The sequence below is a fragment of the Bubalus kerabau genome, chromosome 3 (assembly GCF_029407905.1).
Source record: "Bubalus kerabau isolate K-KA32 ecotype Philippines breed swamp buffalo chromosome 3, PCC_UOA_SB_1v2, whole genome shotgun sequence".
Lineage (NCBI taxonomy): Eukaryota > Metazoa > Chordata > Mammalia > Artiodactyla > Bovidae > Bubalus > Bubalus kerabau.
Window position 1 is genome coordinate 178,656,700 of NC_073626.1, and position 18,350 is coordinate 178,675,049.

At 41.4% G+C, this 18,350-nt stretch overlaps 1 protein-coding gene across 3 annotated transcripts in view; it reads right to left on the reverse strand.

Annotated features, from left to right (window-relative positions):
• GMEB1 (glucocorticoid modulatory element binding protein 1) overlaps window positions 1-18,176 on the reverse strand; it is a 35,974-nt gene extending 17,798 nt beyond the window's left edge. The window contains exons 1-5 of one of the 3 annotated variants that reach the window (XM_055573929.1): window positions 18,054-18,176; window positions 11,841-11,998; window positions 3,625-3,707; window positions 2,730-2,854; window positions 1,645-1,748 (exon numbers count right to left, since the gene is read on the reverse strand). In XM_055573929.1, coding sequence (XP_055429904.1) covers window positions 1,645-1,748; window positions 2,730-2,854; window positions 3,625-3,707; window positions 11,841-11,968 — 440 coding nt within the window. In that variant the 5' untranslated portion in view covers window positions 11,969-11,998; window positions 18,054-18,176. Of the gene's footprint in view, window positions 1-1,644; window positions 1,749-2,729; window positions 2,855-3,624; window positions 3,734-11,840; window positions 11,999-17,000; window positions 17,471-18,053 lie in introns of those variants that run through there. The other 2 variants (XM_055573931.1, XM_055573932.1) reach the window with 2 other exon arrangements.
• Window positions 18,177-18,350: the final 174 nt, after the last annotated feature.

The following is an 18,350-nucleotide window of genomic DNA, read 5'->3' on the forward strand; positions in this document are numbered from 1 at the left end:
ATGTTAAAAAAAAAAAAACAAAGATAATGTCAACATTTTAGCATATGTTCTTCCACTAAATTTACTTACCTATATATTTTTTAAAACAACTAAATTAACTGATAGTCCATTTTGTTTTCTTTTTTACATTATAAGCAATTTTCCACGTAAAAAGTCTTTAGGAATATTTTAATGTATAAACCCATATATTTAGATGAGCCATAATTTACTTCAGATACACCTTGCTGCTAAGTCACTTCAGTCATGGCTGACTCTGTACGACCCCATAGATGGCAGCCCACCAGGCTCCCCCGTCCCTGGGATTCTCCAGGCAAGAAAACTGGAGTGGGTTGCCATTTCCTTCTCCAATGCATGAAAGTGAAAAGTGAAAGTGAAGTCGCTTAGTCGTGTCCGACCTTCAGCGACGCCATGGGCTGCAGCCTTCCAGTCTCCTCCGTCCATGGGATTTTCCAGGCAAGAGTACTGGAGTGGGGTGCCATTACCTTGACTGTATATTAAAGCAGACTGTAATTTTCACTATTCTGAATTATGTTGCAATAAACCCCATTATACTTGAATCTCTATAAGTACTATAGATTTTTCTTTAGACAGATTCCTTAAAAAATTGAAGACAAAGAGTAAGAGGCTTCTAAGGCTCTTGATACATGTTCTGCGGAGAACTTTTAATTCTTGACCACATTTTAAAATTTTCTATCAATAGGTGAGTGCTACTGATAGAAAATAATGTTAATTTTATGGGTAGGGGATGAAATTATGATAAACTTGCTGCAAAAACAGATGTGGTGAGGATATTATACATTCTAATTTCTGGGCTTCCCTGGAGGTCCAGTGGTTAAGAATTCACCTTGCAATGCAGGGGACATGGATTCAATCCCTGGTCCTGGAAGATCCCACATGCTTCAGGGCAAATAAGCGCATGCAGCACAACTACTGAGCCTGTACTCTAGAGCCCACGAGCCACAGCTAGTGAGCCCACATGTCACGACTACCAAAACCTGCACACCACAGAGCCCATGCTCTGCAATGAGAAGCCCACGCACCGAAACTAGAGAGTGGGCCCCCCTCACTGCAACTAGCAAAAGCACATGGCAGCAACAAAAACCCAGCACACAGCCACAAAGAAATAAATAATTTAAAAAAAAAACTATTTGCATTAAAAAAAAATAATGTTTATTTCTATGGCACAATGACGGCAAGGATTGCACTCATTGTGCATAACTGTTTCTTATGAACAGCACCCTTCTGCTTTACCAGATTATCCCAGAATTTGTCCGTCAGCCTACATCTCCATGGTAGCCACTCTTTCTTAGCACCAGGCTTAGCTCCACCTATGCTGAGTGATCTCAAGCAAGACTGTCATCTACTCCTGAGCTTCTCTGCACAGAGACGATCCTACCCAGCATTGTGACATCACAAGAATTTGCCCTAGATGCTGGAAGGAGTCGATTTAATTCAATTTTCCTTCTCTCACAGGGATTTTAAGAACAAGTTGATGAAGGTCAAATAATACATGGATCGTTCAAGCCAATCCTTCAGACAGAATAAAAATTCAAGTTGGAGAGGAAAGACTGGATTCTCTGGATTCTACCATGATTAAGTACCCCACAGTCACTTCAAAGGTGTGAATTTGCTATTAGAGCTCACCTGAGCATGATTCCACCCAGACGAATAGCTCTCTTCCAGTCCTTCAGGGTGGATTTGCCAGCCAGATGAACAAAATGCTTGGGGCTGATCAACTGATCATTGAACTAATGTAAAAGGAAAAGTCCAAAATAATCCAATGTTAATTTAGGCAGGCCATGAGGGAAAGAAGGACATAACTCTATTTGTTACAAACAAAACAATACCCAGATGACATCTCTCATCATAGCCTGTATTCTCTATCTTCCCATCCTATTGTGCTAGAGGAAGTGATCCTTCTCTGGCCCTGTCCTGGTGTTAATATACTGATTAGGATATAAAGTCCATTTTTGTGTCCTGAATCAAGCAGATGGTTTCGATATTGCAAAGGCTATTAAAATAAACTGAAGTTATCTATCCAGCCCTGATGACAAGATTCAGGATCTGGTAGAAAGAAAAAGGATGGTAGAAACCAACAGCACTGCAGAGCCTCAAAACTCTGTAATCCTTAATGATTCCAGGATGATGCTACTGACGGTGCCTACTACCTATGGGTAGAGCTGTGGCTACCAGTGGAGACAGAATAAACAATTATTTCCACATTGTGCTCTCATGAAGATTATTTTTATCAGTAATAATTTTGAAGAAATTCTACCAAACTACACACTAGTATAAGGCATTTTACATATACCATTTCACCTTCCAACAACCTTACTGTGTGTGTATGTATGTATAATTATTTGTATTTTAACATATGAAGCTCTGAAATATTACCTGACCAAGGTCACCTAACTAGTGATAGAGTTGAGACTCCATTCATTCAACAAAATATTTACTGATAAATATTCAGAGCACTAGTCCAGGTGCTAGGGATACAATGGTGAAGAAGACAAACAAATTCTCAGCTCTCAAAAGACTTGTATTCTGGTGGGACTTGAACCCAGGTCAGTATCACTCCAAAGTCCTTTTTTTTTCTTTTAAACTGTGACACAAAGGGACGCTACTAAATTAAGAACACTGAAATGGTGGGGAAGAAGAGGTTCTAAAACCATACCCTTTGAAAACAAGGAGCCCCAAAATAGACCCCAGCAAGGAGAAAAGACAATTACCTTGACACACTTTACATTTATTCCTGGACATACAAACTTCTTCCAAAGGAGAATGGCTTTGCTCTCCCCACAAGTTATGGGGTAAGCAATTTCCATATCCTCATTTGCTTCTATAGTGCTTGCATCTTGCAAATGGAAAAAATATCAGTTATTTATCAAACACTCTTCTTTAAAGTTTAATTCAACAGCTCTAGTCTCCTGGTTCCTCTGAGGGGCTAACAGTTCACAGTGATTCGTATTGTTTAGGAATCTTCTGGAAGAAATGTGCCAGACACTGTGCCATGTGTTTTTACAGGTTTAATCTTTTTTAATTCTTAAAACAACCCTGTGAGGCAGTCATGGTTTCCTATGTACCTGTATGGGACTCAGAAACGTGAAGGGATTTTCCAAGGTTAAACAGCTAAGTGAGAATATGGGATTCAAACACCAAGTCTGACTAATTTCAGAGTTCCTCTTCAGTTTCTTTCCACTGACTGCCTTCCAATCAGCACCTCATCAGCAACTTCCTTAATGACAGACACCAACCTTGAGACTCCAATTTCTTTGACAGATTTCTACTGATGAGAAGTCTTTTCAGTAACCCTAGCAAACTAATGTTAAACATCAACTGATAGCCCTAGCAGATCGCAGTGTCTCTCGATGTACCATCATCAAATTGATGGCTACAGCACCAGTAGAGCACATTGGGTAGTGAGGTGCGGGGGGACGGGAAGGGGAAATCAGGCACAAAAAGCAGGAAATCTCAACCAAGGAGGCTAAGGCTAAAAGTTCCAGAACAAGGCTTCCCTGGAGGTCCAGTGGTTACGACTCTGCGCTTCCACTGCAGAGGGCTTCACATGCCTCAAAGTGTGGTTAAAAAAAAAAAAAAAAGTACTAGAACAACAAAAAGACTTACCAATCCCTTCTTCAATTTTGTGTATTGTGTGAGTTTCTACTGCCACAACTGCCGTATTGTTCTCAGATCCAGCTTCATAAATCCTGTCGTAAAAGTGTCCATCAATAAACTACATAAATCACGACAAAATTAATATCCACAGCATGGGGTTAAGAAATTTGTTTTAATCTATCTCAAAAGGAATAAAATAATATACTTTACAACTTGATGTTAGTGTTCCGACTCAAGCCCCAATGTATCTAAATTCCAGGCTGCCCAAGACTGCTTAGCAGCTACTATCATGGAAATGAATCAACAACTTTCCTCATCACAGAGGAAAAGTTTCTCTTGCTACTCTATTTACACTGCTACTTGTAAAATACTTGTATTTTACACCAGACTTATCCCTTCCTAACTTTAAAAGTTCATGACATAGATTGTTGCTTCACTTGTAACATATTATAGAATTATCCAAACATGACTAAAAAGTAATACCTTTAGACAATTCAAACCAGGAAGAACTTACTGACTACAGAAGCTGATGTCCCTTGTTGGAATCTAGGCACTTTAGCCATTTTTACACTTCAGCATTTTTTAAGGCATCATAATCAAACTACAGATATGAGCAGAGCCTAGTTTTTTAGAAAAAGAGAGAGAGCGATTATGCCCAAAGTAACTAGCAGTAATGAAAGGTACCACTTAAGGAAAACTCTTTCTCCAAAGTGTTTCTGCCTTCTAAGAAATGGGCTCAGATAACCTGACATGAACACTGACATCCTTTGTTTAATTTCCACAATAAGCCTAACATGCTATTGACTGCACTTGCTATCCTGAAGTACTCCCTGAACAATACCCTTTGCATCAGTGATTTCCCTCCCCAATGGCGACACCTTTAGCACAGACCTCCCTTCTGAATTCCACAGCAGGACACAACTAACTGCTAATAAATAAATGCATTGGAATATCCCATAGGACTTGATTGAATGAATTATGTCTAAAATAACCAAGTTCTCTTTCCTCTCCCACCTCCCAAACTACTCTTCTTCCTATATTTCCCATCCTTGTAAATGGCACTACTCAGCACACAGTGGCCTAAAACAGAAGCCTGGAAATTACACTAAATTTCTCCCTTTTCATCCTCCTCAACTCCCACACAGCCAGTCACCAAGTCCTGCCAGATACACATCCTTAACACCCTCCCTGTCTATTTCCACTGCTACTGCCTTAACTCAGGCTGCGTCATCTCTAGTCTGAACCGGTCTCCTCACATCAACCTGATCTTCTATATTCCTTCCAGAATGATCAGGTAACACCCTCTGCAAAACCCTGCAAGAATCTCCTCCTTGCTGCTGAAATAAAGCCCCAAATACATAATATGATATTTAAGTCCCTCCATGATCTGGTCCCTGGTTTCAATTCTCACCAAACCCCCACCAGACAACCCAAGCCCCAGTAGTACCAAACTGCCATCTTCTTTTATCCCTTCTGTTCTTGCTCTTCTTCCTCTTCCCAGAACCTCTTTCCCCATCTTTTGTTTTTTAATCAGCTGGCTGTATGGTGCTTTTTCTTCCATCGCAGTCCTCTGGTATAATCACCCAATTCCTCCTCTGTGGCCCAACTGTACTTTAGGCTTTTGCCACAACAACTATAATACTTAATACTATTTACTTATTTACCTCTCTTTCTCTCCTTGGGCATAATCTAAGAGGTCCCTGAGAGGCCTAGTGGTTAGGGTTCTGAGTTTCACCGCTCTGGCCCAAGTTCAATCCCTAGCTGGAGAGCTAAGATCCCACCATGCAGCACAGACAAGAAAAAAATAAAACCATACCTCTACTTCAAGTAAATTTGGTAAGCTCATTCTAAGCTCATTGACCAATATGTACAAAATCCTTTAAAATAATAGATTCTTGTCTATACATAATTTCAACAACCAGTAAATTGCACTTGGGAAGTTGGGGCATAGTCTGTATTTTTACAGGCAAAAGATTTTATCAGGGAAAATCTTTCTAAAGCAACTCATAATAGTGATGGATTTAGCTTTATTCTCTATACTTAATAAAACTATAGTCAAAAATCATAAAATATGTTTAAAATGTTAAGGATTTATAAGATATCAATATGCCTTCTGAATCATCAAAGTAAGGCAAAATTAGGTTTACTAGAGCTTTTTTTAATAATCACCCCAAAATTTTATTATGATTGTTGTTATTCCTTTATTAATTCACAAACATTCTTTGAGAACACATGATATACTAAATCCTTTTTTCCCAAGAACACAGAAGCTTACATTCTAAATTGAAGTATAAAACATGCACACAAATTATTATGCTACAAATAATAAGTGGTAATTATGGATCGGTGAAGAACAAGTCAGTTACTATTAGCATTTACAATGACTGTGATGTTAACTTCACTAATAGTATAATGTGTGCATATAAATACATATAAATAGTATAATATATAGTACATATGGTATACATGTATAAGGGTTTTAAAGTTAAGGCCACATTATTGTATTCCAATTCACTGAAAACTGAAAATCTATATACTTTTTTTTTTATCTTGAATGTTAAGGAAAGCTATTCTGATTAATTGAGTGTGGGATTCTTACATAAGCTAAGGGGTACCCTAATGATCTGGGTTTATACATATTCCTAACACTTTAAACCTCCCACTAGGGAGGGAAATGAGCATAAGGAAAGTAAGGTCACTATTCCTCAAACTGAACTATTCCACTCAGCACACTGAGTAAATTTATGTAGTATTAAAATCACCAGTCCTCTCATTGTTAAAAACTCTTATGAATCCAAAATGAATTGGAAAGTCAAAAATGTAATGGAATCTTGGTACTTTCATCCCTTCTGAGAATTTCCAAAGTATATTTAAAGGTTTTATTTGAAAAGGTTAATAATCATCTTTTTTGTTTTTAAAAAGAAAGCATACACTGAACAAGTCTTCTTTGTTGGAAAAACTCCCAGAATAAAAAATCTTCTTAGTATCTCAGTACCTGAGTACCTGCTTCCCTAGTGGCTCAGAGGGTAAAGTGTCTGCCTGCAATGCAGGAGACCTGGGTTCGATCCCTGGGTCAGGAAAATCCCCTGGAGAAGGAAATGGCAACCCACTCCAGTACTCTTGCCAGGAAAATCCCATGGACAGAGAAGCCAAGTAGACTACAGTCCATGGGATCACAAAGAGTCGGACACAACTGAGCGACTTCACTTCACTCACCTTAGTATCTCTATTTTCTTAAAAACATGAATGTGGATATATTTTAACTTAGTATCATTATGAAAGTATCATCTTATATAATGCGTCAGGTTATACTCTACTTTTGCTTCATACGTATCCCTGAAAATGTGTATATGGTGAATATTTGGGAAAGTATAAAATGTCATATATGTAAAAAAATTAAAATGATGGGCAAAAGGAATTACATATTGAAATTTAACAATACTTATATAAAATCTCTATTTCTTGCCTTTTGAATATCAGCCAGCCAGTCAGTTCAGTCACTCAGTCACATTCGACTCTTTGTGACCCCATGGACTGCAGCATGCCAGGCTTCCCTGTCCATCACCAACTCCCACAGCTTATTCAAACTCACATCCATCGAGTTGGTGATGCCATCCAACCATCTCATCCTCTGTCACCTCCTTCTCCTCCTGCCTTCAATCTTTCCCAGCATCAGAGTCTTTTCAAATGAGTCAGTTCTTTGCATCAGATGGCCAAATTGGAGTTTTAGCTTCAGCATCAGTCCTTCCAATGAATATTCATGATTCATTTCCATTAGGATGGACTGGTTGGATCTCCTTGCAGTCCAAGGGACTCTCAAGAGTTCTCCAATACCACACTTCAAAAGCATCAATTCTTTGGCACTCAGCTTTCTTTATAGTCCAACTCTCAAATCTTTTAAATATAATCTTTACCAATTTATTCCTAGCAATGTATGCATACCTTTTGATTGTTTATTTTCTTCACGCTTGAATTACAGCCCATCAGGTGAAGTATGATGAGACTGAACACTGACACCTGATAATTTTCATCTTTGTCTCAAGTGTATTAAAATTAAAATGAGACCTATATATCTCATCACTAAAATCACTGTTTTTGTACCCTGCTCATTTTTACAAAATGAGGCTAAAATCCAATAAAATATTAAAATAATTAAATAATACAACTGACAAACATCTCAAAATGCAATAGCCACCCCCCCCCCAAAAAAAGGCAATACCTCAAAATGTTTATTTACTAGCTCATGCATTAAAATTCACTGTAGACAGTGGATTGGGAAGTCAATGTATGTTGGACAAAGATGCCTCTACCTAATCAAGCAATGCCAGGTTTCCAGATAAGACAGTATCATTTGGAAAATAAAAAAGACAAACAGAAAATTAAGTGGAACCAAATCTTCAAAAGAATTAAGTCGCGAAGTAGCAGAGAAGTTTTTTCTGTCTCCACTGTGGATAAGACTAGTGACAACTGGAATACTTTAGGAAAGACAGAAGAACCTGACCTTTAATTCTTCTTGATGTTACTGTACCTCAAAAGGTAACGACGACAAGCATGTGTGTATCAAAATAAAATTCCCAAATGAGTTGAATAAGCCTCCATAATCTGTGGTGCCAATAAAAATTTAAGACACTCTATATGTTAGACATTATTTATATCAACTTTCCTTTATAGACCTTAGAATATCTCCTTTATGCTTAACAATATTTAGAAATGTCAGACTTCCCTCGTGGCCTAGTGGTTAAGAATCTAGCTGCCAATGCAAGGAACGTGGGTTTGATCCATAGTCCAGGAGGATTCCACATGCCATGGGGCAACTGAGCCCGTGTGCCGCAACTACTGAAGCCCAAGCACCCGAGCCCAGCAAGAGAAGACACTGCAGTGAGAAGCCAATGCACCACAACTGGAGAGTAGCCTCTGATCACCACAACTAGAGAAAGTCCACGCACAGCAAAAAAGACCCAGCACAGTCAATAAATACACATTATTAAAGAAGAAAGAAATGTCAGAAAACTATGGTTACGTTTTTAAAACTAATAAGAAAGTGTCCTTATCTTTTACAGATACATACAAATGTCTGGGATTTGCTTCAAAAAAAATTCAGGAGTGGGTGGATGTAGAGATGAAATCAGACCGGCCATGTGTTGACAACTGTTGAAGCTGGGTGATGGATGCTTACACGGGGGTTCATTATCATATTTTCTCTATTTGGAGGTATATTTGAAATTTCCTATAATAAAAAGCTTTTTAAATTACCAAGACAGGTTAATAGTTTAACAGTTTTTCCCTAGAACTTTTTAAGGCAAGGTACATGACTTAGTAGACCGGGATTGGATTACTGTCCTTCCTCAGTATTGTGGGGAGATTGGTTCCAGAAAACCCCTGCAAATACCAAAATCCACAGATGTGCAAGTCTTTTATAAAATGGCATAGTATTTGCATATAATATACATACATCCTCCCATATACTTTAGATCAGCTATTGCATAAATCAGATGATTAAAAATTAATTAATGATTAAAAAACTATTAGCCTATTAGCCTATCTTGGTAATTTAAAAAGCTTTTTATTATAGGAAATTTCAAAAATACCTCCAAATAGAGAAAATATGATAATGAACCCTCATGTAAACATCCATCACCCGCTTCAACAGTTGTCAACACATGGCCGGTCTGATTTCATCTCTACATCCGCCCACTCCTGAATTTTTTTTGAAGCAAATCCCAGACATTTGTATGTATCTGTAAAAGATAAGGACTCTTTCTTATTAGTTTTAAAAATATAACCATAGTTTTCTGACATTTCTTTATTTTTTAATCATTTTTACTTATTGATTGAACTGGGTCTTTTTTGCTGTGCGTGGACTTTCTCTAGTTGTGGTCATCAGAGGTGAAAGGAGTACGTCAAGGCTTATTTAACTTATATGCATGCAGAGTACATCATGTGAAATGCTGGGCTGGATAAAGCACAAGCTGGAATCAAGATTGCAGGCTGCTGCTGCTGCTTCGGCTAAGTCGCTTCAGTCGTGTCCGATTCTGCGCAACCCCATAGACGGCAGCCCAGGCGGCTCCCCCATCCCTGGGATTGTCCAGGCAAGAACACTGGAGTGGGCTGCCATTTCCTTCTCCAATGCAGGAAAGTGAAAAGTGAGAGTGAAGTCGCTCAGTCGTATCCGACTCTTAGCGACCCCATGGACTGCAGCCCACCAGGCTCCTCCGTCCATGGGATTTGCCAGGCAAGAGTACTGGAGTGGGTTGCATTGCCTTCTCCAAGATTGCAGAGAGAAATATCAATAACCTCATATACGCAGATGACACCACCCTTATGGCAGAAAGCAAAGAAGAATTAAAGAGCCTCTTGATGAAAGTGAAAAAGGAGAGTGAAAAAGTTGGCTTAAAATTCAACATTCAGAAAATTAAAATCATGTCATCTGGTCCTACCACTTCATTTCAAATAGATGAGAAAAGTATGGAAACAGTGACAGACTATTTTCTTGAGCTCCAAAATCACTGCAGATGGTGACTGCAGCCATGAAATTAAAAGATGCTTACTTCTTGGAAGAAAAGCTATGACCAACCTAGATAGCATATTAAAAAGCAGAGACATTACTTTGCCAACAAAGGCCCATCTAGTCAAAGCTATGGTTTTTACAGTAGTTATGTATGGATGTTAGAGTTGGACTATAAAGAAAGCTGAGTGCCAAAGAATTAATGCTTTTGAACTGTGGTATTGGAGAAGACCCTTGGGAATCCCTTGGACTACAAGGAGATCCAACCAGTCCATTCTAAAGGAAGTCAGTTCTGAATATTCACTAGAAGAACTGATGTTAAAGCTTAAACTTCAATACCTGAAACTTTGGCCACCTGATGTGAAGAACTGACTCACTGGAAAAGACCCTGATGCTGGGAAAGATTAAAGGCAGGAGGATAAGGGGATGACAGAGGATGAGATGGTTGGATGGCATCACCAACTCAAGAGACATGAGTTTGAGCGAGCTCTGGGAGTTGGTGATGGACAGGGAGGCCTGGCGTGCTGCAGTCCATGGGGTTGCAAAGATTCGGACACGACTGAGTGACTGAACTGAACTGAAGATTATTTGTAATATCTAATCTAATGTAAATGCTTATAAATAGTTGCCTGTGTGTGGCAAATTCAATTTTGCTTTTTGGAACTTTCTGGAATTTTTTTCCCACCCAAGGTTGGTTGAATCTGAAGATGTGGAATCTACAAATACAGAGGGCCAATTGTGTGTTTGCCTAGTGAAAGTTGCTCAGTCGTATCCGACTCTTTGCCACTCCATGGACTGTAGCCTGCCAGGCTCCTTGTCCATGGAATTCTCCAGGCAAAAATACTGGAGTGGGTAGCCGTTCCTTTCTCTCGGGGATCTTTCCAACCCAGGGATAGAACCCAGGTCTCCCACATTGCAGATGAATTCTTTACCATCTGAGCCACTAGGGAAGCCCGTAGAATACTTCTGATCCTTAAATCTTTTATATATTCCCCAAGATAAAATAACTAGCCCCCTCTTCTCTCTGGAGATCTAATTCCTGTTTACCTTTCAAGCCCATTTAAGAATCTTATCTCTTCTCTCAAATTCATCGTGATTTTCTGAATCACTTCTCTGAATTAAAAAGCACATCCTAAGCATGCCACTTGGCATTCTTAGATTTTGCCATGTAAGTGATCACTCTACTTATAAACATGTAGTTTTGCTTTGCACAATTAGACCTCAAGCTTCGTGATGGTGGGAACCATGTGCTATATTGCTTTCAACACCTTTGTGATATGTTGTATAATGGTAGGCGATGGATACACATATTTTTAATAGACTAAGCTTGACAATTTGCCCATCCATGAGGGCCCAGAGAACTTCTGGTAGGAATACTTTTATAGCTGCCTTGCCTATTCTCCTCTGACTGTAACTATCTCTTTTGGCAAAAGTACCACATGTACCAAGGCACTGCGCTAAACGGTGTGGATAAATATGATAAGGGAACCATGCAGCTTATCCTCAAGGAACTCAGAGTAGAGGGCGAGAGACGAGGAAACAGTCAGTTGTAATAAGTACTGAATGACAAATATAGCACACAATACATTATAGAGATGAGAACTGAGCTCTGAGAGTTGATGTTGAATGTTCCATTCTGCTACATCACCTTAAAGTTATAATATCTCCACTCTTTAAACTCCCCAAAATTTTCAGAATATTCCAATCTTTAGTCACTTACCCTTGTTGCACAGGCTGTAACTGCAAGATCACTTGGGTTTTAGTATCTTCAGGGCTCTCCCCTTCATTTCCTTCAGTGGGTACCACAACCACGTCTCCCACTGGGACACTCACTTCTGCATTAGCCATCTTTCACATGAAGTCAGATAGCTGGGAATGCTGTCAGAAATAAGAAGCACCAGTAATTTTGTCTGATTTGAAAAGATGACAACCATAGGCAAGGAACAGCAATATAATAACTATTAATTCCAAGGGCATCCTGGAGATCATGGTCTCCTGAAAAAGATGGGAATTGTGAGAAGGGGCAGACATCTTTCCACAGAAATGCCTTTGGACTCACTAGCGACGGGAGATTTTCTTAGTATGTGTGATTCACCCAGTGGTATGCTGCAGGCAGCTCCACCAGCTCCTGAGAACCAACTGTGCACGTGCCTGTGTGCTCAGTCGTGTCCGACTCTTTGCAACCCCATGGACTGTAGCCCACCAGGCTCCTCTGCCCATGGAATTTTCCAGGCAAGAATACTGGAGTGGGTTGCCATTTCCTACTCCAGAGGATCTTCCTAACCCAGAGATTGAACCCACATTTCTTCCACCTTCTGCACTACAGGTAGATTCTTTACCACTGAGTCACAGGGGAAGCCAACTGTGTACATCTCTTTGCAACTCCCGGTTTAGCAACATCAAGTTGGTAACTTGAAATCAGTGATGCTGGGAGTATATACACCAAAGAAATTGGCAAGCATTACAAATCAGGGTATTTTTTATTCTAGAGAGCTGGTATATGGCACATTACTAGTTCCATCCTAAGTGCTTAGAAAGTAAGAATCATCTATTTTCTTTGCAACCAGCCATTACACTTCATCAAGTGTTCTGAAACTAAGTTGCATGGAAAAAGAAAGATGATTTGCATTGTATGGCTGTTTAATAAATGCTGTGTCCAACTGTATGACCTCCGGGAACATCTTAATACCTCTTTGCCTCAAACGAATGGAGATAGGATCTTGCCTGACACTTCACTTGCAGAGCTGTTGGGGAAACTACTGTCCAGTACCAAAAGGTCTTTGACTCTAAAGTAACTCAAAGCATTATTTCAATCTTTATGAAAACTCAGAGGGTCCTAAGTTATTCTGCAGCTGTTAGTCTTCACAGCTGAAAAGAAAGGAGGATCATGTAAGAGAATATAGATAAGAGTACTGTGTTGACTGAGATATGTGAGTACTTGAAGATGATTAGGACTGCAATGAACCGTGCCTAGACACACAATGGATATGTATTTGGTACTCAAGATGACCAAATCCACATTTCAGCTCTGCCACAGCAATTGTTTGCCTATAATACACATATTTAACATAGCACTCAAAGTCTCCCTCATTTGGCCTCCCAAATTTTCCAGTTTTATCTGCAACTATAATACCCCAAGAATCTTAAAATCCGGCCACATCAATCTCTCACTGAATTCTGGACGTGTAACATGTATAGGTTTCTGTACCTGTGTCATTCTGTAAGCCCCAAACTCCTTTCTCCCTCATCACCTTCTCCCTTCAAGGCCCAGTTCAAAGCTCACTCCTCCACAAGCCTCACCTCCCCATTTTCTTTCCTGTAGGCCCCCAATACTTGCTTGCCGCTCTCCTCTAGTGTTTAATAGCACTGTACCTTGTACAGTGGGTAACTGAACATGCATCTGCCTCCATGACCACACTGTGAAGACAGGTGCTGCTTCTCTAAAAATCTTGTCTCCTACAGCCTTGTTCACTGTAGCCACTGACATACAGCAGTTCAATCAATTTTTGTTTGTGTTTGACCAAGTTAAAATTCCTCACATATGACTTAGACCTGCCCTTTATGATTCTCACATTCAAAGTTTTTCCTGGATTCAACACTTCCTATATCCAAAAACCTCTTAAAATATCTTAGGCATCTTAAACTGAAAGCATGTTCCCTCTCAAACCTGCCCCTAGGTTCCTTGCCTCAGTAAATGGAGCTACCCTCCATCCATATTCTCAAGCCAGAAACTAAGGAGCTATTTTTGACTCCTCTTTCTTCTCTTTCTAAATTCAACCAACCACCAAATAAATCCTAGCCATTTTATCACCTATATATCTCTTTCAACCATCCTCCACTCTCCATCTGTGCTGCCATCATCACATGCTGAACCACCACACTGTTACCTGGATTTTTCCAGCTGCTTCTCATCAGTATCCTAACCTCTGGTCCGGATCTCCAACTCATTAGATAACAGACAAAATGATCTAACTAAAAGCCATTTTCCCCACTTAAAAAACCCTTCAGGGCACTCCCTCTGCTGCTATTACGGTGCAAACACCCTGACTTATAAAACCCACCAGATCTGTCCCCTGCCCACCCTGCTGGCCTCACTTCCCACAGTGCTTCCTCTCACATTGTGGGCTCCTGCCATTGCATTTTTTCCAAATTCTCAAACATGCCATATTTCCTCACCTGAGCCTTCACACTTATTTGCTCTACCTGGAATTCTTTTTTTCTGTTTTGGCAAGTCACTGCTATACTTTTGTGACATTGAAAACATCACTTCCTCAGAGAGGCCATCTGTGACTTCCTTGACTAGATTTGAGGGGGTCTTTTTGCCTCCTTCAGCGCCTGGAGCATCCCTGTCACAAGCATCAGCCCACTCTGTCAGTCTCTCCTCACCAGACTGCATCCTGGGAGAGAAAAACCAGCTTTACTTTTTTAACAGGCTTCCCTATGCTCAGTGCCCAGGGCCACAAGTGCAACAGTTTTCAAATATCAGACTTCTATTTACAGAACTGCCTACCTAAAACTTTCTAAGGAAATCTGGTCCACAGCAGGTATGTAATAAATTTTCATGCAGTCAGTGACTCACTTTACCCTAAAAGACTTCTAGAACTTTCTTCTTTAATTTAGGGGACATAAATTTGCTTAGAAAGCTTGAACTGGCCGTAATGATGGGGAGAAATCACATCGGACAGTTAGGCTCCTTAGATATGAAAAGGGATGGTATCTGCTCTTAAGGAACTACAGAAGGGAAAGAGATATGTGATACTGTCATACAGTAGAGGAAAAAAGCAATTACAAGATACTAGAATATACAATCTGAACTTCTGTAAATTAAAAGTTTAAAACTGGAGTTGGGGGGATGGGGAATCAATGGACCAGTTTGGCTGGCTGCCAGAAACAGAACCTAAATGATTAGGACCTTTGAGTCTAGAAAATGCCAAAAGGAATATAATGAAGTATAAAATGCCATCAAATCCTAAAATAAGTGAACTGATCGATATCTTTAAAGTTTGAACCATAAAAATGTAGGATGAATTGAAATAATCACAGCTAACATTTGTCAGACACTTATTTGTTGTCAAGCACTATCCTGCTACATATTCAACGAATTTAAAAGATATAATACTTTAGCATATAACAATCACAGATAATTTATTATTTCAAAAAAGTGGTTTAAATGTTAAATTAACAGCATAGGTAAATTAATGGATTAGAAAAGCAAAATTAGAAGGATGCTTCTAGTTCAACCTTCTACCCTAAGGTTGAGTTCTCTCTCTACAATACTCTGAATAAGTGGTTGACTAACTTCTTGATTGATACTTTCCTCAATAAGAACTCATATTTTACTTCTTACCCCTCCCACACCTTGGAACTCAAAAGCAATATTATGGCTGCTTCTCTAACCTTCTGAGAGTTTACCAGAAAAGATAATTATAATCATCCACAATAAGTCTCTCATTGTCAGTCAGAGACACAGGTCTGATCCCACATGGCAATTCTTACATTCCTCAGAGAAGCAAGTTTGGGTTGAATATCTCTTACTACCCTAAATACCATATTCCAAGCAAGAAACCTTAACCAGCTCTACAGACTACACTGGCTAATTGGAAGGTCATTTCTTTGAGCTGAGTGTAAATTGAAAAGTGGCTCTTGTTTATAGCAACAAAAACTAAGGGAAGATGAGTAAGTTGCTCCTTTGGGTATTTTATGGATGGGACCTTGGAGTATTCATTGTGGAATCACACAACATTCTGTAATTCTAGAGAACACACATAAGGGAAATATGTCAAACTTCTGTGAAAAGGAAGAATTATTTGTAGTTATTTTCAAAGACAAGACACCTTGAAAGTAACTACATGATTACTCACATAAACTATCAAAAAATTAAATCAATGATACCTGACCTACTCTGGATTAAATTCATTTTTGTGTTCTGAAAAGTTTAAAAAACATGGCAAGATGTAAGCACAAGTGTCACATGATCATAGGAACATGATAGTTGGTAGCTGAGAGGGAGTCATAGAAATACCATATATCCTGAAATTTTCTAACTCCAAAATGTATTTGTTTCATACTTAAATTTTGGTAGACTATGTAGCCTATTCTAAGAAATTTCCAACTTAAAAACTTTATTATTACAGGAGGTCAAAACTCCTTGATTTTTTTCCTTCTTTATTCTGTTTCGTGTATTTACTAGGTGATCCAGGGCGCTACCAGATGTAATGAAGCCAACAGATCACTACACAGGACCACTGAGGTAAAAAGCCAGAGCAAATGAAGTTTCGGATAAATCACTTAATAGTGACCACTCTGTAGGTGTTTGGAGAAGCAACTGCAAAAAGGGTTTTTTGAAGGGTCAACATACTACAGTTGAGGAGATTTCTTCTTAGGACAAGAATAAAACACAGTCCAAACTAACTCCATGAAGCTGAGTACAAGTTGGCTATTCAATATGTTTGCTGTAAACACGAGTAAGCCAACTAACAGGTAACTAATGAAAAAAGTCAAGTCAGTAGAGATTAAATACACATAATCGATAAAAGGCTGACAAGTTAGGTCAGTCCAACAATTTAATGAAAAAGTCCCCCAAACGTTCCATAAGCAAAGAGAGAGAAAAGAATCCTGTGAGACTAAAATTAGCTGATCCTCTCTTTCCTTAATCCTCCAGGTTAAGGAGGAAAATGCCACTTCTTGGTTCTCCTAAATAAACACGAGTTAAGGCCCCTGTTTGTCTGTTAGGAAGTGCTTTTGAATTTCTCTCATCTTGAGAGAATGCCTCCTCCTCCTCCTCCTCCTCCTTAGACAGCCAAGGCTTCCCATGATCAAGACTTGACGTGTCTTAGTCTGGATGGATCACACTCCAGGACCCTCAAGAGTCTGCTCTCACCTCTCCTGCCCCTCAATTAGGAAACACCAGGCCAATTCCCCCGTCGTTTTAGAAAGCGGGGATATGCTAGCCTTCTTCCCAACAATCATCTTCTCTCCGGTCCTCAAAAACTCAGGTTTCCCCATCCGCGACAGGCCACATCACCCTGCTCTCTACCTATATGAGGTACTACTCCAAGCTCTCTTTTATTCCCTCACAGATCTGGACCCTTAGGTGTCTTCCTATCGCCCCCACATCTAGGGGAAGGTAGAGGCCTGCTCCCTTTCCCTTGGAGCTCTTCTTCCTTGTCCCCTGCTTACTGGACCTGTCACTGTGCCTTCAGGGAAGCACCTGCCTCTTTTCCCCTGGACTGAATGGCCGAGGCCTCTAGGCGCCCCCGGGTGAACCTTGGACACTCTTCCTCAGCAGAACCCACTCTCTGCCCTGGCTCCCCACCCCAAGGCTCCGAGAGGTCCTCTCGGGCAGACAGCGGGCTTCCTTCACTCATCGCCGCCCCCTCCTGTCACCACTACCCCCTAGCCCGAGCGCGACCCAGGCCTCATCCCCAGCTCCTCATCGAAGGGCCTGGTGCTCCCTGGATCCCGCCTTTAGGGATACCCCCTGGATCCCCAGACCCCTCCCCGGGGTCCTAGATGTCAGGGCCTCTCAGTCCGGAGTCGCTCCGGCCCTTCCTGGTCCCTCGGCAGAGGACTTCCGGGCCCTTCAGTCCGGGGGCGCCGGGGCCCCCCAGTGCCAGGCTCGCCGGCCCCCCGCCGCTCTCGGCCGGGGGCCGAACCCGAGCGGCGCGGCCGGCCGCGCTGGGGGCGGCCCGGCTGCTCAGGCGGACCCAGCGGCAGCGTCCCCCCACCCCCCCGCGGCGCCGCGACGTCCGCTCGCTCCCCGGCGGCGGCGGCGGCACGCACAGGGCGTGGGGAGGCGCCCGCGGAGGCAGCAGCCCCCCGCCCCCTGCGCGCCCGCCCGCCCTCGCCGGCCGCCGCACGGCCCCCGCGCCCGCCCCCCCGCCCCCACCCACCCCGCGCCCGCGCCCGAGCGCCCACCCCTCCCCCTCCTCACCGTCTCCGTCGGGCGGGCGGGCGGCGAGCGGCCAGGGCGGGCGGGCGACGGAGCATGCGCAGAGGCCGCCACGGCAGCTACCGCCACCGCCGCCGCCAGGCCGGGCTTCAACACTTCCGGCCGCCGCCACCGGCGAGCTGGAGCCTTAAAGGGGACGCGTCCCTATTGCCAGCCCGCGGAGGATGAACTTGAGCCGGAGAGTTTGGGGCCTTTATCAGAACAAGCAGCTCCTGCTCTGGAAAATTAAGTGTTGGGAGGGACGCCAGGGACCCTAATAACTCGTCTAACCCCACTTCA